The 27,639-nt window shown below is 47.5% G+C and overlaps 2 protein-coding genes and 1 long non-coding RNA gene across 7 annotated transcripts; 1 reads left to right on the top strand and 2 right to left on the bottom strand.

The window, feature by feature from the left end:
- Window positions 1-405: 405 nt before the first annotated feature.
- Window positions 406-8,210, bottom strand: NLE1 (notchless homolog 1). 3 transcript variants are annotated; one of them, XM_032707588.1, is made up of 13 exons: window positions 8,176-8,210; window positions 7,748-7,891; window positions 7,445-7,662; window positions 7,261-7,340; window positions 6,925-7,001; window positions 5,539-5,636; window positions 3,962-4,154; window positions 3,372-3,507; window positions 2,956-3,002; window positions 2,600-2,802; window positions 1,548-1,707; window positions 1,388-1,458; window positions 406-911 (listed from the first exon to the last, which is right to left on the bottom strand). In XM_032707588.1, exons 1-13 carry the CDS (start codon window positions 8,182-8,184, stop codon window positions 899-901), a joined length of 1,449 nt encoding a protein of 482 aa, XP_032563479.1. In that variant the 5' UTR covers window positions 8,185-8,210; the 3' UTR covers window positions 406-898. The 3 variants fall into 3 exon arrangements, with proteins under 3 accessions (XP_032563479.1, XP_032563477.1, XP_032563478.1); XM_032707586.1 differs by having other exon boundaries at window positions 407-1,277; XM_032707587.1 differs by lacking the exon at window positions 8,176-8,210 and adding an exon at window positions 8,111-8,170 and having other exon boundaries at window positions 407-1,277.
- Window positions 1,400-25,560, top strand: LOC116796744. Its single transcript, XR_004360499.1, has 3 exons — window positions 1,400-7,680; window positions 23,279-23,503; window positions 24,204-25,560. It is a non-coding gene; the product is annotated as an uncharacterized LOC116796744 (long non-coding RNA).
- Window positions 8,888-27,639, bottom strand: AKAP10 (A-kinase anchoring protein 10). Of its 3 annotated transcripts, XM_032707574.1 has the most exons (15): window positions 27,343-27,637; window positions 23,766-23,813; window positions 21,548-21,730; window positions 20,686-21,240; window positions 19,174-19,272; window positions 18,657-18,741; window positions 18,174-18,297; window positions 16,979-17,115; window positions 15,783-15,927; window positions 14,905-15,078; window positions 13,586-13,695; window positions 12,649-12,731; window positions 12,012-12,064; window positions 11,281-11,376; window positions 8,888-10,255 (listed from the first exon to the last, which is right to left on the bottom strand). In XM_032707574.1, the coding sequence occupies exons 1-15, from the start codon at window positions 27,503-27,505 to the stop codon at window positions 10,250-10,252; spliced, it is 2,061 nt and encodes a 686-aa protein (XP_032563465.1). In that variant the 5' UTR covers window positions 27,506-27,637; the 3' UTR covers window positions 8,888-10,249. The 3 variants fall into 3 exon arrangements, with proteins under 3 accessions (XP_032563465.1, XP_032563463.1, XP_032563464.1); XM_032707572.1 differs by lacking the exon at window positions 8,888-10,255 and having other exon boundaries at window positions 11,038-11,376; window positions 27,343-27,639; XM_032707573.1 differs by lacking the exons at window positions 8,888-10,255; window positions 23,766-23,813 and having other exon boundaries at window positions 11,038-11,376; window positions 27,343-27,639.

Here is a 27,639-nt window from a genome sequence, read left to right as displayed (position 1 = left end):
GCAATGGAGGTTTTGCCATTTACTGTGACAGTCCCGGTCCTGCTGTCAGCACATATCCAGGGCAAGGGACAAACACCACCCCAAATGCCAGCTCCATCCTTCCCCACCCTATCCTTCCTTCCCCCCTGAGCCAGCGTGGATGGGAAATGGATGCTTCCTCCCCTGTTCAGAGGCACAAGTGTCTCATTTCCCCATTTCCAAGAGCTGTTGAGACCTGAAAACTCTGCACAGCTCCAGCAGTCATTTGAAGTCCATGCACGTTGGACCCCGAACAGACGAGTGAAGGAGTTATCTATCCTTTGTGGACCCAGAGAATCCACGGATAATGCTCAGCACAGGCCACAGGGAAGCGGGCTGAGTGGAAAGGCAAAACCTTACTGGAATAAGGAGAAGCCCAAAGACCTTATTCGCAGCAGATCTTTGTCCCAGACACGCAGCCGAGCACAATTCTGCAATGTTATTGATGTTCTGAATTTTCCCATTTCTCTCTCTCTGAAGATCACACAGGGACAACCCTTTCAGTTCCCACTAAATCCCTCTTCTCCACAGGATTCTTCACACAGCCCAGAAAGGGCAAGAGCCATCCCTGCCCTTCACTTGCCCCTTTCAAGGCAGAGGGCTTCTGTGAGGCTGAAATTCCAATAAAAAGCCAGTTGAGATGGAGGCAGATGAGATATCCCTCCTGTAACGTTCAGAGGAAATCATCCTGCAAAGCACAGCTCTTAATAAGAACTAGAATTAAAATTTCCTTAAATAAATATAAGGAAAGAGTCCAAGAGGGAGAGTAGCCAACAGGAACGGGGAGTCGTGCTTGGGTCGGCCTCCGTCATCCTTCCCCTTGGAAATCTTCCAGGCACGTTGTGCCGAGGACAGGACCAGCAGCTTCGTGTCTCTCTTCCTAACGACGCCATCTGCAAATGGAAAGAGCTGCTTTGTCCCTGTGGTTGGGCACCAGTGCTGCCCACAGGCACCATACGGGAGCAGCACAGCAGGGCCCAGGGACTGGGTTCACCAGCCATGGTCAAATGGCAGCCAGCTCACAGGAATCTGTCCGTCTGCATAACTGGGAGAGGGAGCAAGGTGAGAAATGAAGGTCTGACCAACTGGTACAAATGTTCTTTCCCCTCTCCAGGAGCCAAAACATCTGAGTCAAATTTCACCCAGGCTGCTCAGCTGCAGGGACTCTGCTTTCTAGTCAGCTGCCAGGGGACAGCAGCAGCTCCTGCCCTGAGGGAGGTCAGGTCTCCAAGCCAGAGTGTGACCCAGCGCTGCGCTCTCTGCAAGGACAGATCATGCCCTAACCATGCAGGTCTCTGCAAGGAGCCTATGGCTCTGAGGGACACACAGAGTAGCTGCAACATCCTCTAAGGACAAACAGGTTACTTACATCCTCAAACACTTATCCTTCCCTCCACTCGCCACCCTCTGTCCGTCCGGGCTCCAATCCGTTGCGTACACCTGATGTTACGGAAAAGACAGTTAGTTCTGCTGGGAGGAGGAGTCACTCCTGCCTCTCTCAAACACCTTGGCTCAATCAAACAGCTCACCTCATCTGCATGGCCAGGAAGATCGATGGCCAGTTTCTTTGTCTTGGCATCCCAGACCTTGAGGGTGCTGTCGCTGCTGCCGCTCACCAGCAAGCGGCTGTCGGCCGACCAGGCGATCTGGTACACGGCCGAGACGTGCCCCCGCAGCGACGTCAGGTACCTGGGGCAGAGCACAAGCTGTTAGAGCAGCACAGCTTGTTCCAAACCTGCCCTTGTCTTCCTGTTTCTTCTCCACCCGTGAGCAAACCAGCCCAGTCACAAGACACTCAGCACACCCCAGCCAGTCAACTGCGATACAGAGTCCACAGGTTGTTCAGTCCATCTAAAAACCCTCGCAGGTGGGCTCAGAACCTTCTGGAGGATGACTCTTCATCTCACCTCATCTGCCAAGAAACTCTTACCCAGCAGGCAATGTTATAGCCTTACTGAACAGATGTGTTCTTCCTTTTTCTGGCCAAGCAGCCTGGATTTAGAGGGACCTTTAAAATTACTGACAGGAATGCCAAGCTCACGAGCATAAAGGTTGCTTTGCAGGGAAGGACTGCTGCCCTGAGAGCTCACCAGTACTCCAGCTGAAGGCTAAAAGCTGGATTCCAGGAGCATCCAAACACCAACAGCACCACTTGTAACTGCAAGAATTTGCATCAAGAACAAGCTGTTCTCTGGCACAGGAACTGTTTAAACTGGGTCAGTCTACAGTGCCCAACACACACATCTTCAGGAGATCAGCCGAGTGGAACATCCCATCCCACCACAGCTCAGAGAACTCACCCTCCAGCAGACTGTGTGTGCCACAGGTGCCAGGCAGTGCTGTGGCTGGGTGGCAGTGGCACTGTACACACACAGCCAAGCACAAGAAGACCCCCTGACACAAGAAGAGTCAGACAAGGGACTTCCCAGGGCAGAAAAAGACAGAGGCAGCAGAATGACTTTGCATGACTTCAGGCTGCTGAGATGCTGAACACACCAGGGGGCTGCTGGCAATGACACTGGAGCCCACCCCTGCAGACCCTATACTAGCACCACCTCTGTAACAGAACAAAACAACTCACTTTCCTGTCCTACCATCCCAGAGCTTTATGGACTTGTCAAAGGAAGCACTGGCTATTATCCGGGTGTCTGGCGAGAAGAGGACTTGGTTGATCAATGCCTGGTGGCCTGTCATTCTCTCCAGCGGCTTCTTGTCTTCTGCTGGTCTCCAGAGAAACAGGGTGAAATCATCTGACCCTGAGACGAGCCTTTCCGGTTCCTGGCCCTGAGAAAGGGATGAAAGAGCCCAAGTCTTGTATGGGCCAGGTGTGGAGAGCTCAGAAGCACACCAGTGTTGGGGCCCAGAGCCCATTGTGCACGTTTACTGCTTCCACCAGTGGCCGTGTTAGAAACGACAGCAGGGACAAAAGGGACTCACCCGGACTTGGTTGTACCTTTGCTGAGCCTTGTCCTTCAGTTCTGCCACTGAGAAAGGGAAAAGGAGAGGGGAAGAGAGATATGCAATCCGGAGAAAGGAAACTTTATAAGCCTGAGATGCCAATTCCAATCCTGGCTCCGTGGGCCAAGCAGACGCATTTGTGACTTCTCACCCACCTCCTCTTTGCCAAGGGCAATTTGGGAGCAAAAGCCCTTGGAAACAGAGCGACCTTCCCATCCCCCAGACTGCTCAGCCCTGGCAAGGGTGAGGAAGATCACAGCTGTCAGCATGACCGACATGAGCACAGGACCTGCTCCCAGCTCCCAAGGTTGTTTGGCTCGTGGTAACATGGTATCAGGCCTCCCCTTTATCCTCCCCACTGCCTCCCCCAGCCTGCAAGAGGGTGCTGCACTCACGGGAGCCGCTGACGTCCTGTGGGTTGATCGTGGCCTCGGCGGGTTCGAAGGCCCCGGTGCGGAGGACGTAGTCGGTGCTCAGGGCCATGGTGTTCACCCAGTGAGCGTGGCCCTGCAGGCTGCGGCACAGCACCCCCTGGGCACACAAACACCCCTCAGGGAGGGAGGGCAGCACACAGCCAGGCTGCCCAGCACCCACCAGACCCACCGGGCTGCAAGGACCAACGCCAAACTTTCCCAACCCTCTCGCCCAAGCAGCAGCCAGGACTGTGGCAGGGAAGAAATGACACAGTTGAGCTTCAGGAATCAGTTTCCCACAGGAGCTTGAGGACACCCACCAGCACAGGTTGCCTCCAGGATGTTTCCAGCTTTTAGCCCCACTTAATGCTCTTAGAGATGAAAACATTGCACAACAGCCACCCCTTCCAAATTGTGTCAAGCAACAGGTTTTGATAGGTCAAGAAGATACAGCACCTGCTCTGCAGCTCTGTTTTCCAGGGCACAAGCTGTGCCAGGAAGAGCAGACAAAGCTACCACACATTGTGCCCAGCCCCCTTGGCCAGCAGCCCCAGGGCTGCTGCCTCACTTACATCCTGGCTCCTCCAGACTTTGATGGTCCTGTCCTGGGAGGAGGAGTAGATCAAGCCATCGCCCCCCCACTTCACACACGTCACCGACTGCGTGTGGCTCGTGAGGATTTTGTCACACCTGCCCATCAGTGTGTCCCAGATGCGGACGCTGCTGTCCTTGGAGGCACTTGCCAGGTAACGACACTCTGGGTTTCTGGGGAAAAAAAACAAATCCATTTGTGCAGCGCACACAGCTCCTCCACCAAGCTCTTTCCCCACCACCCCCAGCAGATTCAAGGGTCCAGAAGTCAATAAAATACAACTGTCTTTTGGCTTAAGATCTGCAAAAGGTCAGGCAGGGGCAGAGCACTGACTTACAGAGACCAAAGTCTCACAGAGCAAGGGAGAGGCAGACAAATGCTTCCTCCAAACCAACTCCTAGGCTGCACACTGGAGGCACCAATCCAGGATAAACCTGGCACCTGAGCCCTTGGCAGTGACCTTGTTTGCACAGGGCACAGCTTTAACCAGCTGGCTTAAAGAGGGCACCCCAAAACTGGCACCTTCCCCAGGCACTGGCTGGGGAGAGCCCTGGGCAGGGGACCAGCCTCACCAAGGCTGTGCAGACCAGTGGCATTGGGAATGCACTGGATGCTCCCCTGCCTATGCCATGCTTATCTCCAGCCTGTGGACAGAGTGCTCCTGTGCTGGCAGGACCGAAAGGAGCAACGTCCATCCATGTGGCTCAGGGGGCAAATTTAACACACCTGGAAGCAGCTGGCACAACCCATCAAGGACAGGGGAGCCACAACCCTCTGTCCTTTGCACAACACCTTCATCACTCAGCCTGGTGCCATGAGGAGCAGTGAGGAAGAACAGCCCCCCGTTGCACTGGGACTGGCTGGAGAAAAGAGAAGTGCAGCCCTGCCAGGGTCATGTCTCTCCTCTCCATTTCCTCATGCTCCTTTACAATCATTTTTCGCTAATCCAGTTAATTGTTTGCAAATAGCTGGAGCTTCCTACTGGCAAATTCAATTTGCAGGGCCCTGCACTGAAGGGACCCTTTTTCTTCCTTTTTTTATTTATTTCTATAACGTCTTGGATTACTGGCTATAACTGCCCCCTCCACCCACCTCTCCCAGAGGGAGCTTTAGCTGATCAAAGGGATAAGGGGATTGCACAGTTAATCATCCCTCATGATAAACAAACAGGATGACAGAGGCCAGCAGGATCAGGAGAGCAGGAGGGAATGCTCTGCAGAGCCTGCACTTGGGGACCTCCAGGCTTCCCTGCTCCCAGCTCAGCATGCCATGGAGGAGCACACCAAATATTTGTCCAGCACCACAAAAGCAGTGCTTTCCAGAGGCAGGTATGTCTTTTACACAGGGGAAAAGAGGCACAGCCTGACAGTGACTTCATGGCTGGGGCTCCTGGCTCTCCCAGCTGGACACATTTTTCCCAGCCCACCTTGGGAGGCGTTCTCCTGCACATGCTTTTTCCCATAACAGGAGAAAGGCAAACAGGAGCAATGCCCTTCAGGTCAGGCTGCTCTTTTCCATAGGAGTCAAGGGGAAGGGCTGGGCTGGCCCTTCACTTACATGTGGAGCGGTTCCCAGCACAGACACGTGATCCATTTGGAGTGGCCAGACAGCACCCGGCCGATCTGGCTGCCCGTGGCTGGGTCCCAGAGAAATATCTGTCCAAGAGAGGAAGCGAGAGGGTCACGTCAGGCCACAGACATCATGTGAATCCCAGGGACGCTGGAGCTCCGTTTAGGAAGCAAAGGTGTCCCTGGTGTCCGCTGAAACTGGCAGAGGCAGGAGGAGCAAGGGAAGGGGGCTGGATGCCTTTCCAGATCCCTGCAGCCGTCAGCTGACACCCAAAAGAATGAGAGCTGACTGCCCTCCTCTCTGCCTACAGCGCTGCTGCTACAAATTATCTGACTAAATTATCTGACTCAACTCAAAACGGATACAGGTCCCCAAAAAGCCACCCCGTGCCAGAGACTCAGTGAGCGTTTGCAGAGCGCAACGAAAGCCGCAGCGCGCTAAGTGCTGCTTATTATCAGATTCTGTGGGTGGGACACATGCCGGTTTTCTCTTGTTGATTCTCTCTCTACATAAATGTTCATCTAAAGAGCCAAGGTATTAGTCATCTCCTACTTGAGAACCTGGGAAAAATAGGGAAATAGAGGACAAGCAGCTCCCTGGGTTCGATTAAAGCCAGACCAGCACCGAACCACGGCAGAACCATCCTGGTCCAGCCTGTTTCCTTGGGGACAGAATCACAACCTTGGCAGTTCCACGGCTGCTCTCACTGCTCCCAGATTGTTCGAAGGTCAGAGTGAGCCACTGCCCCTCTACGGCTCAGCAAGTTCCTGACTCGCATTCAGCTGAGTGCTCCCGCTTCCCGAGGCATTTCTGCACCTTAAGCACATACATTCTTCCCCACAGCCAGGGCAGAGCCGCCCTCACATTCCTACAAGAGGGAATTTGGCTGTATCTGCGTGAGAACGCTGCAAAACAGGCCGCTGCTGCATGTCTGGGTCACACTAACAGCAGCCCTGGACTCGCTGGGCAATAACCATTCTCAATCCAGACATCTCCCTTGTGATAGAGCCGCCTGTCAAGGATCACATCTAGAGCCTGGACTCTTTCCTGCACGGAGGGAAAAGCATCTGCCACAAGACAGCAGGACTCAGCAACAAGAGGTCCACAAGGTGACAAAGCCAGAGCTCTGCCTGGCACAGAGTCTGGAGACACTACTTGCAATACCACAACGCATCCACACATAAAGCTCCTCTGGGGAACAGGAATCCTGCTCAAAACAACTGCATACACTCCTCACAGCCCAGGAAACACAAGCCTTCGCCCCTAATCCCTCACAGCCCTTCACCAAGTTTGGTTTGAGTTCAGAATGGGGCTGCAGAGGGTCTCCAAGCTCCCACAGACCCCCAGTCCCACACAGAGGGAGCCAACACGTACCTGGCCGTTCTTGCAGCCCGAGGCCAGTTTCTTGCCATCCGGTGACCAGGCGATGCTGAGCACCCAGTGCCGGTGACCTGGCAGAGAGAGCACGAGTGGGCATGAGTGGAGAGCTGTGATTATCCTCAGTGTCCCAGCAGGAAGCCACTCCAAGGAAGTACAAGACAGGGGGAACCCCCTGTGTTCCGCCTGGCCAGCCCCTCTTCTACCACTTCGTTAAAGAGAGCCCCTCCCTCCCCAAGCCACGGTTCTCCTACACAGCTCAGGCAGCACCAGGCTCTGCTCTGCTTGTCCCCCAAGCAGGCAGGGGGTCCCTGAGGGACACCCCACACCCACCTTTGGCCGTGAACTGCGGCGTCTCCGTGCTGAGATCCCAGAAGCGGACGGTGGTGTCTCCAGAGCCGCTCGCCAGGTACCTGGGAGAGGATGAAGACCCCGGCTCAGCACAGTGTCCCCAGGAGAGGACAAGAGCAGCTGCTGCCTCGCCCCGAGCCCCCCGCCTGCAGGCAGCCCCTCGTACTTTCCGGTGGGGCTGAAGGCCACGGAGATGACGGCCTCGGTGTGCCCCTCGAGGGAGCTGGTGCAGCGCGTCACCGCCCGCACCCGGAACACCGCCTGTGGCTGGTAGATGATGTCCAGCACCTTCTCCGTCTCCACGCTCTGCCCCGCCAGGGTCTTCTCCAGCGACGCCACAATCTCGGCATCGTGGACGAAGAAGGCCAGAGGCACCGGCTCATCCTGCGGGAGAAAGGGCAGGTGAGGTAGCGAGGGGCGGCTCCGGGTAGGGCTCGGGAGTGCCGGGGCAGTTCGGGAGGGTTCTCACCTTCTGCAGGAGGGCGTTGCAGACCAGCTGCAGCTTGTCTGGGGTGATGGTGACCGGGACGTCGAAGGGCGAGCCCAGGGACTCTCCTGCCTCATCCCGAAACTGGATCAGGAGCCGCTGCACATCCTCGTCCGGCGACATGTTCTGCGGGACAGCGCGCTCAGGGCCGGGAACCCCACCGGGGAGCGGAGACAGCCCCCCACCCGGGCAACGATACCCGCGTGGGGGAGAAGGAGCCGCTACGGGGGGACCCGGCGTGGACACCGGGGGAGGGAGAAACCCCCCGCACTGAGCAGGACCCCGCGCGGGATGGGGTCAGCGGGAGGCCCACGGGGGAACCCCAGAGCGCCCCAGCATCCCCACCCGCCCAGCATCCCACGTGGAATTCCAGCAATCCCGCCCCACTCCCCGATCCCGCTCCCGCTCACCGCGGCCATGTGCGCGCGCCCCACGTGGGCCGGAAGGGGCGTGGCCGCGGCGGGAGCGGCCGAACGCGGCGTTGCTGCCCCCTGGCGGCCGGCGGGCAGCGCCGACCGCGAGCCGCGGGTTCGAGACTCCCCCGGGACACCGCCCGCGCCGCCCACACGAGGGGGTTTGGTGCCCTTCCAAAACACACCTCCGGTGTTCGGGACGGAAACTAGACTAGAAAAGACTCAAGGTCAGCCGAGTCTCACACTCCATGTGACCACATCCACCCCAGACAGCACAACAGCTTAAGGAACTCAGCCCTGTGCAATATTCACACCCAAACCCGGGGCCTCTAATCCCTGAACACACTCACCGGATCCTGCCCAGCTGGAAAACCGAGTCAGCCTCAAAGCAAGAACAGGTGAGGGGTTAAATTCCTGCACAGAAGAGGATTCAAGCATGCACAGTTCAATACTGCACTACAGCACCAAGCCCTGCCCCTTTCCCAGCCAATTCTGACATGTCCTGTGATTTAGCCCTGTAGATTGGATTATTAGTAGTAGTATTATTTAGTATTTCACCATACTGCCATTAACAAAACCCATTAAGGAAACGTGGCCACAACTGCCAAGGACAAAGCATTCAGGGATTTGTTTCTTTTATAACCCCCTAAAACTCACACTAAAAAAACCCCACGTAACTTCCAAATCCCAGGAAAACAGAAAATTGACACAAATTTTAATATTTATATATTTTAAATCAAAACACAATTAAATATAGTATGTTTTAAGTACATGAATGCTTAGTTATGAGAGAAATAAGAGGTGGTACATAGTACCAAAAACCTATACACAGCCTTTTTTTTCTTTTTGCTTTTTCGTAGACAATACAGTGTGTCTCTATACAATCGAATATTGCAACAGAATAACACTTGCTAGTCAATCAAGATATTCTGAACATTGGAAATGATTTGAGTTCTTCGCATAGTGATTTCTTTGCACAAGTTTGAGGAAAAAAGCAATCATCAGAGTAAAAAAAAAAAAAAGACCCAAAATAAGTGTTGTATACTAAAAATGCAGCAGTAACATAATGGTGAGACGCTGAGTACTTCTGATACCCTGCAAAAATCAATTCACTGGAAAAAAAAAAAAAAAAAAAGAGGTGCTGTGTAACATAGTAAGTGTTGACAGTGTCAGGAAGAAGGCCAGAGGTCATTAAGAATTGCTTTTCTTTGTAAACCAAACATCTGGAATTAGATACTGTGTTGGTTGGAGGACAACAAGCAGTGGAGGATGGCAGCAATTACTTTTTTTCCTCGCTCGTGGGATGGAGAGGACAGAAAATGGAGCAGTTTCCAGGGTCCAACCTGCTCGGAGCCGTGGCTTGGGAGCTGCCCAGGTGCAGGATCCGAGTGTGCTCTGGGGTGGAAGCAGGGGGGGTGTGTGTGCAGGGGCACGAGCTCAGCAAGGAGGAGTTACACTGCTCCTGATCCTTCTATCCTGCCCTCAAAGTTAATGTAGTTATGAAGTAAAATACATTTATCTTACAGTTGAATACTCATCTATTTCAAGTAACGGAAAATAAAACTTAAGAACTTTCTAGGTCATTCACTGCCCACGAATTCACCCTTCCAGGTTCACCTCTCCAGTGGCCAGTGGAGGGGATGTGCCCCGAGGCCTTTGCAATTGTGTTTAAAAATTACAAGTAGTAGAACTAGAAATTACAGCAAAACCTTCCCCTCTGCTGTGGCCTGTGTCCCATTCCAGACATTTTGCTTAAAAGTCTTTTTGAGACAGGGTCAAGTAGTTGTGAAGTCAATCACAGTTTCTCAGTGACACATTTGTAAACTGCATCTTCATTTCTAAAAACCATCATTACTGTGAATGCCACATACAACAGGAAAAAGTGTTTCTTCACTCTCTACAGTGGAGGTACAGGATTGCTTCTCTTTCATTCTTCCTTAGAAATGAGGGAGATCTCGGTTGGAGTAACAGTGCTTTGTTTTTATTGGCTGTGTTAAAGAATCCACCAAAAGGGAAAGTTCATTCATTCTCAAAGTGGAAAAACAGATTTCCTGTTCTGGAGTTTCTAAAATCATAGCTGGAAAAGGAAAAACAGGGTTAGAGAACATTCTACCATAAAACACACAAAGGCAATTGCTCAATAGAAAGATATTTTGTGCTTAAAAACATTGAAGCCAGGTATGTTTGAGTTTGAGAGAGAAAAAACCCCAAATCTAATCCCAACACACTCAACCTTTTGATTATTTGCATAATTGAATCCAGAGCATCTGCAGCCACTTGATATTTCTAAATACTGTGCTGAGGGACCTTTTCATCCAGCCAGACTGGAATTGCAGCCAAGCTATCAAATGAAATCATTATACAAGTTATTTAAACATAACTGGTCTATTAGAAAGGAAGCAGCCACATAGTGAAACTATGGATTCACCTATTTGGCTCCAATAACTAAATTACCTTCCACAACTAAACATAATGCCAGTTAATTTTTAGGCAGTCAGAAGTACCAGACATTAACTTGGTAACCTGCTGTCACCAACATTTCACCAAATCTAACTGCTGCATCAGAACTAAACAGAGAACACACGGGCTGAACAACACCACAGTCACCAAACACCACCACCCAACACTAAACCCCCAGCCTATGGCCAGGGCTGCTGTGTCCTTTCAAAGTCTAAGGACAGAACTGTGTAAATGAGAGCACCCAACGAGACAACTTCCCCACCGCAGAGTTTTACTGACATTTTAGGCAGATGTACAAGTATTGATTAACAAGAAACAGCAAGTGTGAACTCAAGTAAGGAATTACAGTATTGATCCTGCAACACAAATCACCCTTTTAACTAATGAAGTGGTTTGTAAAGACTCAAACTAAGACCAGCTTAATGCCTGCAGAGGAGAACCACCACGGGCATCTGTTAAGAAATTCCTACATCATCCGTAGGCCGAAACACTTCCAACCTTTGTTTCTTCATATCATGCTATGCCAGTTTGAACATTTACCAGCGTGGGTTTCAGAGGCACGAGGAAGGCAAGTGAGAGCTCTGCTCCTCCCACAGCCTGGCCTGAGCCAGATGAAGACAGGCAGCCTTTCCACCCCCTTACCTTCGTAACCTTCTCCGAAGGCTGTTCGCATTGTGCCTGCTGCATGACGTCGTTGACTATCATCTTTGCTATCCTCCAAGCCATCTCTTCTTGAGCCTGCCGTGGAAAAAACAGCCCCAAAATACAGTTATAGCTTCAGGTTCTTGAAATAAAAACACAGTGCCTTCAGCACAATGCACTTGGAGTCGTGGTTAACCTCCACAACTCAGTGACCTGTACAAACGTGTCTCCCTCGATGGAAACGCACCTGGCTTTTATTTTTATATTTACAGCTCGATGCAGTTTCCAAGAGAGTTAGGGAAGTTTTTAGATTTGGCTGTTGGGGATTTGTCCAAAGCCTTCTAAGGGGGAAAAATGCAGCCTGTAATCCATGTACAGTGGTCACTTTGTGGTAAAAACCAAACAACAGCACCTCCACTCCTACTTGATCTTTAAGGTCCCTTCCAATCCTAACCATTCTATGATTTTATATAACACCACAATAAGAAAAACTCGGACTGCAGGCACACATTTAACCATTATATTAGTTAAACCAGCAAGCACTGGCAAAGATCAAACTAGTTTCACACATCCATGCAATCAGATTATATTTAGCACACAGTCTCACAGTTCTTGTTGGTGCAGCAAAAAAGATACTGAGAGAAACAGCCAGGATTAAGGACTTTAATACTTTATCTCCCTTATATATACTGGAAAGTAAGTCACAAGGACAACATGAAAAGAGGACACACCTCGTCTGTGTTTCCTTGAACCCATTTCTTCATTGCTTGTGAAAACATGGACCCTGAGATAAAAACAAGCAGCAAGGTATGTCAGCAAGCTGTGGCACACAGCTCTCCCAAAGCTAATTCCTGTCATCCCTCTGAAGGGGTTGCACTGCTGGCATTCGAGGGCACAGAGGAGTGGCATGAGAGACAAGGGACTGTGTGGGAGCCACAGTTCATGGACACTGAGCCCAAACCATCCGCCTTTACCAGAGCTGGAAAGCAGCACTAACAGCAGGTCCCAGCCTGGGTGGGAAGCATGTGGAGAGCTGCAGTTATTTCTCATCTCGAGACTAAATCTTTGAAGGTTTGATCATCAGCTCAGCTGCTAGCAGCTTCCATCCCTGCCAGGTTCCATCGACAGCTCCGACTCCCACAGGCTGCTCATACTCCCTGGAGTCCAGCTGGACCAGAAAAGCAGAATTTGGATAGGAAACTGGGCCAGAGATGGGGTTTGCTTCAGTATAGGACAATCCCCTAAACAGCTCTATTTGGCTTAAAACAGATCTGGAAAGAGTCAAGAATCCTGCTTCTCTTGACTGCAGTAGGGAAGAGAGCAGCTCTGCAGATGTTTACAGGAATGCAGAGAAAGAGGAAAGCAAACCTTTTGATTTTTTGACATCAGGCTCTGGTTCAGATTCTCTGATGAACTGTCCCAGGTCGCTGACACGTCCAAATGTCATCTTCCTGAGGAGAGGAGGGGTAAAGAACCATATGGGTTACCAGGACAGCTTTGGCATTATGGAAAGCTACCAGTCAGGAAAACAACAAAGCAACCACAACAAAGACTCCAGGGTCAGGAGACTGACATTTTACCCAGCACCATCTCTTCCACCTAAAATTGATACACTGGGAAAAACCTCCCGCTCTTCTCATGCATCTGAATTTGAAGAGTATCCGAAAAGTTCTTCTAGAAACCAGAAGCAGGCAAATGCTTCAGTGACTCAGTCATGGACTATCAGCAGGCAGGGCTGGCAAGTGCTCTGCACTATCACAAAAACATGTCACGAGGGAGAAACAGTTTACAGGACCTGAAAGGACAAAAGACTGGTGTGCAATAGAAAAGCCAGGTAGCTATAGGAACAATTTCTGTACGAGATCCACAGAGCAGAAGAGCTTTATAACAAAGAGCAACTGTACAATCAGCTAAAGAAATGAAGTATAAGCCCTTCTCTTCCATGAGGGTAGGAAGAAATAAACTTCCCTTTGCCCATTACAATACCAAAGTTGCCTGAACTTATTCTTTTCTCTTCCAACCCCAAATAGGAGCTACTTGGCTGTATTTTGGGATCAAAGAGGAATAATAACTGGGACAAAGAGAAAAATAAATCGGAAATATTTTTCTGGCTGCCATTCTGGTCAGAGAAACATTCACTATTAGTGTTAAATCACACTTCTGATATAAATTTAGTTTCACATGCTAAGACATGGATTAATATCTTCTGTTTAGGCCTACTCTCCATGCAGGAGGACAGGGCAAATATGAAACAGAGGTGAAACATGTAACCAGAAAGGATGAGATACACTGAAATGAACCTTACCCTGCATATGTTCGTTGATATAAGGATTCTGGATCCAGACTTGCAGCATCTACAATTATTGCTTCATCAAAATTTTTCAGGATTTTAACATTAGCCTTTTTGACATTGGACTACAAATAAAAATTCTAAGTATTAGTGCCCAATGCAGACAACTCAGTTTCTTAACAAAACTGCAATTATAGTGCTTTTAACACTTAGATAGACCTCCAACAAGTCTCTAAATGAGCATAAAGCAATTAGAAAGCATCTACTCAGCCATGAATTCCTACCTCAGTATGACATTGTTTTTAAACAGAGGATGACAAAGTTCTATGACCAGAGCCAAAGACACACTGCCCAGGTCAGCACACATGTGTCAGGGCTGAGCATTATCAGCTCAACAGATCTGTGTGTGCACACAAATCATCTGTTGTGAGCCTGAAGCACTGAACCACCTCCAAAGCTTCACTCATCCCTCTCATGCACTTGGGAAGCAATTCCCAAACACAGATGCCTCCCCCGTGCACGGAGAACAAACATTTATCTTCTGGCCTGGAGTATTTATGTAAGATCATGAAAAGAGCCAAGGTAACATCAGAGCAACAGCAGGGAGAGCAGGAACACACAGAGATCCATTATCACCTGGGCACAGAACAGAAACATCCATGGCAGCTGCCTTGCAACCTCCTTCCCTGCTGCTCTGCCTAAGTGCTGCTCTTTATGCAAAAATATGCAGAGAGCCAGAGATTCTCCTATTCAGACAAGCAGGAATGTACAGCACTGAGTGCAGCACTTCATTTCCTAAACCATCCAGCCAATTACCAGCAGTTCCCCCTGCTCAGACTATCAAGCAGCAGGATGTTTTCAAGAGCACAGATTCTATTCCCCACTTTGCAACTAGGGGAGGAATATTCCCTCCTTGCAAATTTGGAGGTTTAAATATACTACAAGCAGGTAGTACAGCTTCCAAGTTACAACAGCTTCCTATTGATTAAAAAAAAGGGTATTTCTAATAAAAAGAGTTTTTAAATGTTATGGCACTATGAAACAGTGTTCAGTAATATTAACAGCTTAATAAAAATATAACTTTGATGGCAAAGCACTAAAAGTAGCACAAGGCTTTGGGTACAACAAATACCACAGATACCCTTCCCTGCCAATATCTGACAGAACTTAGCAGCAGTAGGTTAAACACATCCTAATGGAACAGGCTTTAAATAAAAGTGGAATGGGAAGCTTCAAATCATGAGATATTTCCTTACAGTGTATGAACTTGGATACAGACACAGAAAAGCTACTGCAGCATTTGCTGGAAGAGAATCAAACCAAGGAATCCGTACCTGGGAGGCAGAGCCATCCGGGGCCCCTATGGAATCACTGTCAGGAGAGCTGCCATGGCCATGGATACTCAGTGCAATATTCCCTCCTTGGAATTCATCTCCTCGTACTGAATGGATGAGATCGTTCAAGTACTTGTAGTAAAGGTTGCTGGACAAGAAACCAGGTAAAAAAACCTGAGAGACAGAAAGAATCCTCTTTAATCCGAAGCTGCCACACAAGCATCTCAGTCCTTGGGTAGACAGAACACAAACAGAAGTGTCCACACACGGAATTATTCTGGATTAGCAACTGCATTGCTTTAAATTTTAATCCTCCTGCAAAATGAACAAATCCAACTGCCTATTAACCAAACCCTCCAGTACAGGAGCTGAAGCTCAGATCTTTTTTCCCCTTTAGAAACTAAGCCTGACAGTCCAACAGCTTACAGGTATTTTGCTATGTTGTTCAAACCCATCTGCAGCTCCAGAATCAAATCACTCATTTCTAGTATCTGGGTACCCCAGCGTTACATTATTAGCCACAGCACTGATATCAGACTTGCAAACAACTCCTACTAGGAGAAAGGAAAATTTTCTAAAGATATAAAATAAGCTGTTGATAGCAATTCACACGGGAGGAAATTCTGTTACTTCCATTAAACTGCACTAATTACCCGAGACAAACATTTCACAGAGCATTAACAGCAGCCAGTGGGTGGTATCTTCAAATCAGGCTGGGGGAAACAGCCTAGCAAATTTTACCAGAGCTATTATCTATTATCCAGGCAAACAGGAAGCCAGTAAAAGAACAGGACAAATCAGGGATGCTGAAGGGGACACTGCAGAACCTCCACATCACCTCTCTAACCGTCAAACCCGCTCTGAAGGAGGGGTCTCACCGTCTCCATGGTGGTCCACGCCTGCCTTAAGGGAGTGGTGAAGCAGTTGGGGAGAGGCCCCCCCTCCCTGCAGATGTTGGATTCGATCTCCAGCCTCACCGAGTCATCAAAGCCCAGGGGATGAGTGGCCTGGAGGGAGAAGTACCTGCAGCACAAATAACAGAGAGATTTGCAAACCTTTGCAGGTGGTCAGAGCCCACCTGTCCCCCAGGCCCTGAAGTAATGACACTCCAAAACCTGCACACACCTGGTCCCCACTGACCACAGGTGAGAACTACAGGTACTGCAGGTGAGAACACCCTGCTCACAGATATGGTTCTCAGAGCCCTGCCCTGAAGGCACAACAGATAAAAGCAGCAGAGCATGATGTGATCACTGGTGAGCAGAACGTGACACAGCTTTGGACAGGGAAGCTGGAATGGAGCAGGAAACACCCAGAACTCTGAAGCAGCATTTGCTCTGCTGCTCAGATCACTGAAAGCTGAGTTTATGGATGGGTGTGATGAGCCTCAGGCTGAATTGTTTGCTTCCTCTCCAATTATTATCTCCTCCTGGGGTAATAACTCAACAAACTCGTGGTAAGGAGTCACACTTAAGCTTAAGAACAGACTTTTCCTGGAAGCAGTTTTGATGTTTGTCTTCCAGTTGTCTTATTGCTAAAGTGAAGCACAAATTAAAGGAGAAAAGTTCCTCCCCTGAAAGTCTTGATACTAAAAAGGATCTGACTGCTTCCTTAAAAAAAAAGAACACAATTTGTAATAGTAAGAACAAGCACTAAATAATTTGTAACATTAAGAACAAGCTTTTATTATGTGTGATAACAGTTCCTACAGCCTTTATATGGACAACAGTATCTGGACATTAAGGATTTTCTACAGTGATGTAGCTGCTATTAGGTCTGAATCCTTTACATTTTCAAATGGCAACCAATCAGCTTTGATACTTCAAACCAAACAAACTCAAGCAATCGAGTCTTGAAAATTCTGAATTATGTTTAAGAATGGAATCCTTGTAAGGATTTTCTCCTCATGTATAAGGAAAAATGTGAAAAGTTCCTGTGTGCAAACCTGAATAAAATGCATCTCAGCAGAACAGCACAGGACTGCAGAGTTTTGGTTTGAAAATGAAATTTTCCTTTTGCACAGTGCAACACAAAACTACAAGCACAAAAGCAAGGAACTGCTGAACTCCCTTACTTGTCATATAAAATCATGGCATCGTTCTGTGCTTCCTGCCCATCATACTGGCCTTTTTTGGCAGCAAGTTGAGACTGGAAGTTATCTGCTGCCAACCAGAACTGCAGTACATTAACTGCATCTTCCTTCTCCATGTACTGGAAGGGAAATCACAAAAAAAGGAGAAATTAAAGAAGTTTAGCAAGAAACTTTCAATAAGCATAGACAAAGCTTCTCCTTCCCATTTGAAACAAGAAACATGGTCCGTATATTAGTGATGCAGAATTGTCACCAGGACAGAGAAATATTTTTATTTTTCCTGTTGCAGACAGATTTAGTTTTTAAAAAAAATTAAAAACTTCTGAGATTTCATTTCTATACAGATTTTCACATTTAGATTCCAAACAACTATTTATTTGTCTCACACTAGAGACAGAAACCACCATTTTCATGCTATACTTAGTTTACACTGAACTCAGCACATTGTCTCAGCTTCCCCACCTGCTGTTCCAAACTACATCAGCTTGTCAGGCTGCCAGGACAAGTATTTCAAGAGCTGATTCCCTAAAGGTGCAGGACCCTGAAACTGTGAAATCCCACATTTAACCTATCACATCCCAACCTGGTGCCCTCTCCACATAACACTGCTGAACGATTTGTTATCTGTAATAACACTTAAGGCTTTCAAAGTCATTGCTTCAATTTGCAAGGTCAAGACGACTATGTCAAAGCTTCTACAAAGCAAAGAGACACTCAGAAGCACTCACTGACTGGAGAAGATGTGCACAAATACTCATTCCACAATACAGTGGATGGGTCTGAACAACTGAATTAGTTCTACATGTGAGCAGGAAATAATTTCATGCATTTTTTCCCAGAAAAAGGTACACCTCATTTTTTTAAAATGATATTAGTCATAGAATGACAAAACGGTTTGGCTTGGAAAAGACCTTAAATAGTATCTCATTCCAATCCCCTGCCATGGGCAGGGACACCTTCCAGTATCCCAGGTTGCTCCAAGCCCCTTCCAACCTGGCCTTGGACACTTCCAGAGATGGGGCAGCCACAGCTTCTGTGGGTGACCTGTGCCAGGGCCTCCCCACCCTCACAGGGAAGAATTTCTTCCTAATATCTAATCCAAAGCCATCGAGGAATGAACAGGTTTTTTCATTTGCTAGAAAGGAATACAAAAGCAAACCCAAAGCCTGACACTCACCTCAGAGAAGTAGAACAGGGCTGACTCACAGAAGAGGATGTCAGCCAGATACACAGTCCCACTAGTCAGCACCTCAATCTGGTATTTACAGAAATGATGACTTCGTAAAAACTCGCTAAAGTGCCTGCACAGAGAGAGGGACAATCAGGTATGGAGGGTCCCCAGCATTCAGGGCACCCTAAGAACCAACCAGCTCTCACCCAGAAGTCTGATACTTTCAGTTGGATAAAAGCAGAACAAGCAAGAAACAGGGCAGGTTTACAGACAACACAAGAAAGAGATAGAGAACACAACAACAGCGTGCACAGCCAACTGCAGCAGGTGAGCACGAGAATGGGTTTGGAGGGAGGGATCTGGGCAGCTGCAAATACAGAAGGCTGCACAGAAAAATGCTTATGTGGTTATGTGTCCATAAACACTTTTAACAGAACCTTTAGCAAAAGGACAAGAGACATGAGAATCCCAACCATTCCATCAACTTACTCTTGTTCCATTGCATTAAACACTATGGACTGTGCTGTAACAAAACAGTTGGGGTCCACTTGGCCATCTTCCCCACAAATCTTTGCTGCAAAGAAAGACCAGGGCAATTTTAATATGAATTTGGCTGATGGAACTGTGACTAGTGACTGAAAAACTGCAGTTCAAATCCACTAGAATCAACTGGTTCTGGCTGAGCAAAAAGAGCTTTTAAAGTACTGCGGGTGGCCAAATGATAATACTATGGCTAAAATGTTTGATTGAGACTCAAATTTGGATCCCCTCCATAACCACCAGTAATTCTTTCCCTAATTTAAGTAAAATCTCTGAAATTTCTTCTGGGGATATTGCACATCACTACTGAAAGGTCAGACCTACTGATACCTGTAATCTACTAGCATTTTACAACTGACTTTAAAATTCATAGAAATAAAAATAAATGCAAGTGTGTGAGGTATTAAAGATACACTTTTATAGGGAAGGAGCAGCTCTGAGATGAGTAACCAGCATTAATTCTTACCAACTATGTCATTTCTCATTGCTTCTGTAATAGGGATTGGTTTAGCAGCATCTGGAGAAATATATTTGGTAAAAGTACTAACTGCATCCCGTTCTATACCTGCAAGGAAGAAACACAGAGTCAAACTCTGAATTCCTTGGTCTGAAACAAGGAGTGAATAACAAACATCTGCTCTTCAGAAAAGCAAGTGTCTCATTCTCATCAACAAGTTCCCTCCAATGAAGCTTTCAGTGCACTGCTGGATACTCTGCTGCTGAGAAGCTGCAGTGGCTGTGTGATCTCCAGCCAGGTCACAAAAAGCCCAGCATGGACTAAAATAGAATAAAGCAACGTGCTCTGAATTGTCCCTGCCACCAGACAAGGCAGCACCTGCTTCCTCAGCTGCACACCTTAGTCCCAGAAGCAGCACCTTTCTGGCAAGTGAAGTTCCCAATTTCTAGCTCTCATCACAAAGAAATCACTGGAATAATAAAGGAACTAAAAGGAAAAAAAAAAAATCTTAAAATGGGATGCCTCAAACAAGTTGTGTGCTTTACACATCATCTTTTGAGACTTGGGATTCTGCTCTGGAAGAGAGAAAAAAATTACACTAAAATGCTTTTCAGATTTCTCAAGAAGGATCAGTGCTTTCAAATTCTTTTTAGGCATAAGAAGACAGAGGTGCTTTTCATGACTAAAATATAATTTCCCTTGTTTCAGTGACTTTGGGGCTGAGGTTATGTACTGTGGAGGCACATGATAAAGAACCAAATGAGAAAGACAAAACAAAGAGAAAGGGATGCAACACGAGGAAACAGTTGGGCAAACAAAAGGAACTGATATGAAGAAAGAAATGTTCCCTTTTTGTCTGTAAACTTGCACAAATGAGGGAGGACTGAGTAGATGCAAAGTAGAGAAGCAGGTTACTCTGCATGTAGCTTATTTTAATTTCATCCTCACTTCCAGTAGCCTCTGAAGAGGTGGAATCCAAATGACAACAAATCAGTTACAAGGGGAGGAACTCTAGCAAATAAATCCAAGAACAAAAACAGTACATTCCACACACAGATCTCTACCCACTTCTTGTAACCTCTTGTAATCATTACTTATGTCATTTTACGTGATACAGGATATTTACCTTCCATACAAAGTTAATTATCAATTCTCAGCCCCTTCATCCAAATTTTCTGCAATTCTTTCAAGGTGGGATGGGACAGTTGAGGGAAGAACAGGACATTGCAATGTTCATCTTCATTTCTTACAATTACAGATGTAAGAACAGAAGTAACCTAAGCTTATTGAGCACATAATGATTTTGAAGTCTCTTCAGCAGTATATTTACTTTTAATTGAGACAAAGAATACACAGTTCAAACTGACCAGTAGCTGACACAGCAAGTTAATATCACTGATACATAAAATTCTTTTCCTCCCAACATCCCACCATACTTGCTCAGAACATGAGAGCTGAGGCAGCTCCCTGCACACTCCCCATTTCCCACCTTTTCAACGAAAGGGAACACACAGCACTTACTTTTCATGAGTTTTCCTGACAAGTCCTTTAGTGCAGAGGAGGGGCTGTTTCTATTTGATACTGAAAGCTTGGAAGATTCTTGCTGCTCAGCTGGAAGAGAGTGAGTCCCTGTCTCCGACTTTCTTAGACAAAGAACACTGGCACTGCCACACTCCTGCCCCGGGAGCACGTGGTTCTGGCTGTTCCCAGTTCTGTCCTTCCTGCCCGACGCCGCGGGCTCGGCCCGGAGCAGCCGGGCTGCGCCAGAATCCTCCAGTCTCTCCTCAAGCAACCCAGCTGGAGGAGATGATGCCAATTCCTGCTGTTTGGAGGGTGACACTGGCTCTGCCAGGGAGCTCTGCTTCACGGTGTTCAGGCTGTGCGCGCGGATGCGGGACCACGTCGTGGAGTGGAAGCTCTCGGCCTCTAACCAGAACTTCACCAAGTGTTCCATCCTGCGCAGCTCCATGAACTGGATGAAATAAGGGAGGGCTACACTGTCCTGCAGGACTTGTTCAAGGGTCTTTGAAAGGCTTGATTTGGTCTCTTCAGCCTGATAATTCAGACACGATCTGCCTAAAGGAAAACACAGAGGAAATGACTCCATTTTGTACTGCAGAGGTGGGTGTTGGACACAAAAGTGCCTCTTCACAGCTACATTGCAGGACAATTCCAAAACAATGGTGGAACACAAAGTAAAGCAACCTTTTTAAACACACAAACTGCTGTCCCAATTCAAAAACCCTCCCGGGTAACAGAGATGTTACTGTAACAGCAGCCACATTCTTATTACCCATCTACTTGCCTGAAAACCAAGGGATGGTGAGTGTACCAGAAACAAAAAAGGAATGCTGACATTATTCCAGAGGTGATGAGGCCTTACCTAAGTCTCCAAAATGAGCAGCTTCCATGTGACTTGGCTGCTTCTTAAGGGCAGCTGTCCGGCTGCTGGAAAAAGAGTCCATGTTGGCAGAGATGGCATTAATGGCCACATGGCTTGGTCCTGCAGCCTCCAGCAAGGCATGATTTCTAGTGCTTCTTTGAGGGGAATGTACCAGGATTGGAGCTGGAATCAAGACAGGAATGATTAAAACACAAGGACCCCAAGACCTCTTTTAAACAGAACCCAACGCTAAGCACCCCAGAATGAGCCAGGGAGTTTGCAAGATTCAGCCTTATTAAAACCTCATTGTACCACTGTGTGTTATCTTTGATCAAGGCTCTGACAAGAGGGAAGACCACGAGTTTTATTACAGCAAGAATAAATTCACTCCCACCCAAATCGATTTTCCTTATTCAGCAGCAAAGCAAGAGAGGCCAAGTCTAAGTTCACACGTGAAATATTATTCCTGAGTCTTCCTGTTTCTTTGATAACCACTATCAATAGCTCAATACTCTGTCAACAATTTAGTTTCATTCCAGTGCTCCTGCCAATCCATTTCCATGCCTTTTTGAAGGCTAAAGGTGTGTTACAAGCCCCTGAACCACAAGGCTATCTGTGAGTTTTAACAAGAGGATTTTTCAAAAATATTTTTGTTGTCTCCACTTGGTTCTAAGAGGAAAAGAAGCAGTAAGGCAATACTTCTGTGAAACCCATGTGAGCTTAACCCCCTCTGGCTGTTTTAGGACATGACTGGGTGTTGGAACAAAAAAGAACAAAGAAGAACTTCCTCTCACAAACCTCTGCCAGTGAAAAGGCATCAACTAATTGTCAACTGATGACAAAGCTGAAAATAACAAAACATGTTCACAGCAGTTTCCAAAGCTCTCAGGAAGCTGCCTTCGACTGGGATGTCATGCAGGGACATCTTACACCTCTGACTCAAAAATAAAGCACGTCAGATGACACGTTATCTCAGCACACCACTTCCCAGTGATGTGTTTCATCAAGGTGTCAAGAAACTTGGGGTTTATGACTTCCATGATGCATCACTTTATTTTTATTCCCAATTTTATGACACATGCTGGCAGAAGTCGACAATTTCAGACTCGCATGTCACGGTAACAGATCCCTCAGGAGCAATGGTACAGGTGAGTTAAAACATTTGAGTTACTGTGAAGTGTTTGGTACCCAGACACCACTTGCTGCTTCTTACAAAGCCTTTGGTATTTCATACCAGCAACGATGGAGAAAATACCTTTTTTTCCAAGGCCAAGGGAGGGCAGCAATGGGAGAACCTGGTGGAAGCTACTCATGAGAACCAGAGCCACACTCCTCACAACGCTTCAGGCTTTTGTAAATTAGATTCAAGTTTAATTCTGTACGATGGACATTTGAGAAAAAATTATTCTACTTTATCTAAGGGTCAAACACCTGTTCCAAAGCCTCAGGAGAGCACCACATCATGTCATACACAACTTACTGTTTCCCATATTTGATTTGAGAGACCACCAAGGTGAAAAAAAGTCTTTATTTCTCTCTTGATATGCAGATAACACATTAACAAGTACAGAAACAGGATTTTGTCTGAGGGTATAAAAGTAACAGACCAGATTCATGCATTTACCTCATCTCCTTTTAGTACTGCAAGAAAAACTGACAGGATAAGCAAACTTGTTTTCCTACAGTTTATACATTTCTTTTCCATCATGACTTTTTTCCCTTTTCTAACAGATTTAGCAGCAAGATCTCTGTACCACATGGAGGAGCAGCAGCAGAACATCTATTCCTTCTCACCAGGATTTGCACCTTCAGCCTCACAAGCCACATCAGGCAGAGTTAAACCATATCCTGCAGACACAGTGAAGCTGCATTTTCCAAACTCCAAAGGACACCATGTGTGAGCAAGAAACTGCAGGAGCAATTTGTTGCAGATAAGGAATAACCACCATGCACAAGGTGACCGACTTGCCTGATCACTTTGAATTAAAGCTCACGGCTGACATAATTTAATAACCCTCTGCACCTACAGATTCAGCAAGATGAGTAGGAAAGATTAGTTACTATAAATACTCAGAAACAGAATTAAGTTTTGGGTTTGTTTTGGGTTTGATGCACAGGTCAAATCTGCGCTCAGTGTAAGGAAATGATCCTGCTGGGTAAGGTAAAAATGGCAGATGACAGGACAGATCTGAATTTATAGACAAAACATTGATCTTACTTTTAATTGCTTTCACATCTGTGGTGTTTTCTTGTTCTTTGCCTTTCACTGTAAAATACAAGGGAAAATGTTAATGCTATTTTGGGTGACTAGTGGCATTTACCTGAGAATGGACACAGAATTCCCAACTTCAGCAAGTCTCAGAGGCAGATGTAAGCCATGCTTTTGTTAAAACTGATCTCTCCCTTAAATATGCACACCCAGTAACTGACAGAGGCTTTCAAAGCTTTCCTGTTGGTTTATTTTCAAAAGGAAAATCTTATCATCCACAAATTAATATTATGTTAAAATTACCACAGAGGAAGATGTCTGCTGTCCATAGAATTAAAGCCAGGCTCTGGGAAGAATGGGAAAGGGATGTTTTAAGTTTAGGGCACTGGCTGATGCACTCTGTGAAATAGAAATCACACACCTAAAAACATCTCCCTCCTATTACAGGAGGAGCAGCACAACTCACACCACTGAAGAGATGACATGGAACCAGCTCCACAAAGCCAGAGCCTCACGACTCCTCAGTCATGATGGATACCACGGAAATGTTCTGGAAACACACTGCCAATACTTAATTCTCTCACAAACAGTATTGCTTAATCATCACCAAACCTCAGGCAAGCAACTGATGGGGAGATAACAGTTTAAAAAGCTGTGATGGAAGAGTGTTTGGGGGAATGTTTTAAAAAATATTATTATTTTTTTAAAGGAAGCTCCGAAAGGAAGCGAATGAGGAAATCTGTTTAAAACAAAAATAAAGGAACCCAAGCAGTACATAAACATAATACATAAACAGGATGGCATAAACAGGGGGAAAAAATGAAGTGGTGATATTGGAGAACGTGATCTACCACAGAAACCTTCTCCCACTGCTCCAGGCGAGGATTATTGACTACAAATAGGTCATCCCTGAACAGCACTGTGGAGTCCTTCCAAACACAACCACAACTCACAGCCCAGCACAATCACCACATTTACATCACAAAACACAAGCAGATTAAAAAAAAAAACAACAAAAAACACAAAACCCAACCTCTTCCTATCCTGACTTAGGGATTTTAAATATTTTAAAGGGAAACTCCAGTCTCCGGTTACATAATTGCCCTGCCCCGGTGGCTGCAGCGCTGCCTGCCAGCCCTCCCTGCCAGGAGAAAAAGCTGCAGGGCTGCAAACTGGCAACTGGGGGTTTAAAATTTAAGCTACCAGCGAGCACGTCCTCTGACAGAGACATTTAAGTGTCCATTAAAAGCGGTGGATTCTTCACAAACTGACCTCCTGCCACCCGGAAGCAGCTGTGACAGAGTAACCAGCCTTTTACATAACTGGGAGCTGATGGGCGGGAGAGAAATCCCTGAGAAAATCTGCGTGTCTGAGGTAGCACTGAGGCACAAAGGGAACGGAGCAACCTCTACACAGCACTACAAACCCTTCTCTTTCCAAAATTATTCCAGTATTTCATCAAACCTGTTCCTAACTATCAGTAGTAATTCCCGAGTTTCACACAAGAGCCCTCCATAAGCCTATTTTCAGTCTAAATAGGCCTGTTCCTTCTTACCAACTATTCAGTTCCTCTCTAATTACCTACTTACTACTGGTAATACAAACTCCAGGTTCCAGCTCCAAACCCCTTACACACAGGCTGCCTCTGTCCCCAGCAGCTTGGAGCCCAACAAAGGAATGTCCTTAACTCCAGAGGACAAAGCAAACTCCTATCTATGGCAACATCAAATTTCAGGGAGTGAGGTTTCACTGCGTGAATTTACTTTCACTTCCCTCAAAAAGCGGATGTCCCGTGGTGTCTGTGTGAAACCGAGGGCTGAGGGTGCGTGAGATTTCCAGCAGCCAACCCCATTCCAAAGGGGTCACGCGCCAAACCCTCACGTGACGTTCGGGAATTTCAATTCGCATCCTGAAACGCTCAAGAATGAACAAACCCAGGAGACAGTGTACAAAACCCAGTGCAAACCTCCCAGGGGGGCTGCACGTTATTCCCAAGGTACCCCCAGGGATGAGCGTGTCACCCGTCTGATCCACTGGCAGCAGTTTCATAACCTGCCCTCGAGCGCCCGGCTGCTGCTTCGACTGTTACACTTTGATTTCTCAACCCATTATCCACCCTCAGTCTCCCAGGCCTTTATTTTACGGCCCGAGCTACAAAAACATTTCACTCTTGTTTTTTGATCCTTGTCATGAATTAATTTAAAAATAGTTCTGATTTTTACCCAGTGCAACATCCTCCTAAACGACAACAGCTCACCCCAAGAACCCTGGTGTTTGTATGTTTTTTGGACTGCATGGGTCTAAAGTTTTATCCTAAGCTTTAAAGTGCTACTTTTCTCCCAGCTGCAGTTTAAATCTTCTCTAAAAGCCAAATCTAAAAATGGAGATCACACAAAGTAGTATTTTATGTACAGCCCAGATGAAAGGTTACTCCTCTTCTCTCCTTCACAGCGTCTCTCTCGGGCATTTAGTGCTGATTTGCCTCTTTGACCAAAGATCCTTTAATCAAAGGAACACAGATCCTCAATTACACATCTCAGATAATCAGACATTTCATTCCTTTCTCCCTGAGAAAGCTTCCACCCAAGCTGACCTTGTCCCTATGATCACGCACCAGGACGGAATATCAGCTCCACAATTCCCACCAATGAAGCAGCAAAAGCTGGTTTTGAAGAGTTTAGAACCACTATGAAAGTTTCATTCTGCAGCTCAATGTTTGAATGTAAGCACTGCAAAAAGGATTATGGCACTTGCAAAGCCCTCAGTGGACTTCCAGAGTCTTCGTATCTGCTGATAAGAACATTTTAGACACATTTCTTCCAGAACTAACCTCTACGAGGAATGACATTTTCAGTGTTGCTACTTTGGCTGAGCAAGCTCCAGAGGACGTTTCAGCCAAGAGCAACATCACCACCTCAGATACCACGTTCTTCCCTCCCAAGATGTGCATTTTGGGTTCAGTAATCGAGAAAGGCTTTAGGACAGCGCTGCATCAGCCACTGGCAAAGATCAATGGTTGCACTGCTCGAGCTACAGAGTCACGAGGTGACAGAACTGTCCCAAAAGGCCCCTCCTAAAAGGTGCTGCTTTGTATAAAAACCACCCAAACCACAGCTGTGGGGACTGACAGCACAGTGCCCCTCACTGCAGAACGAGCACAAGCGCCCTCAAAACGCTCCACTCTCAAACAACACTTAAACCACATCCATTTGTGCCATTGGAGCGTTATAAATAATTCAGGAGTCCTAAATTTCCAATCTTGTGCTCCATAACAAACCAATGACAAAATAACCTGCCAGTGACTCCTCTGGCTTCCACAAAGAGCTCGGTGCGATGAGCTCCCTTTTTAACTGGGGTCTTCAGCCGCCGCTGTACATTTCTAGCCTACTGTATTTTTGTAAAAACCCACGTACGTCAGCATTGTGACAAAATAACCTGTAAAGCGCTAAAAGGCTCAGAGCCCGCGGGAGGTGTGGGGGGTGTCACAGGCCCCTCTCCGCCCGGGTCCGCGCTCGGAGCTGCTCACCAGGGGTCGAGACCCCGCGATCCCCTCAGAGCCCCCCCACCCCCGGGGGGGGACACTCACCGTCATTCCCGCCCAGCCCGCTCCGCAGGGCCCGGCCGTCCTCGCGGGGCCCGCTCACCGCGGCCGGAGCGGCAGGGCCGGGGCCCGGCAGCCGCGCGGGGGACGATCCCGGCGGCCGCCCGCCCGCCGCCGCCCCCCTGCCTTTCCTCCTGAAGAAGGACATAGCGCCGGGGAGGGGGGGCTCAGCGGCCGGCGGGCCGGGGGAAGGCGGGAGGCAGGGAGGGCGCGGGCCGGTCCCTATGAATGGGGCTCCTGCCCCCGCCCGCCGCCGCCGCTCCCTCCGCCTCTTCCTCCCGT

This window comes from Chiroxiphia lanceolata, chromosome 20 (assembly GCF_009829145.1).
Source record: "Chiroxiphia lanceolata isolate bChiLan1 chromosome 20, bChiLan1.pri, whole genome shotgun sequence".
Classification (NCBI taxonomy): Eukaryota; Metazoa; Chordata; class Aves; order Passeriformes; family Pipridae; genus Chiroxiphia; species Chiroxiphia lanceolata.
The sequence above is the reverse complement of the archived record's forward strand: the minus strand, read 5'-3'. Positions and strand labels throughout refer to the sequence as shown.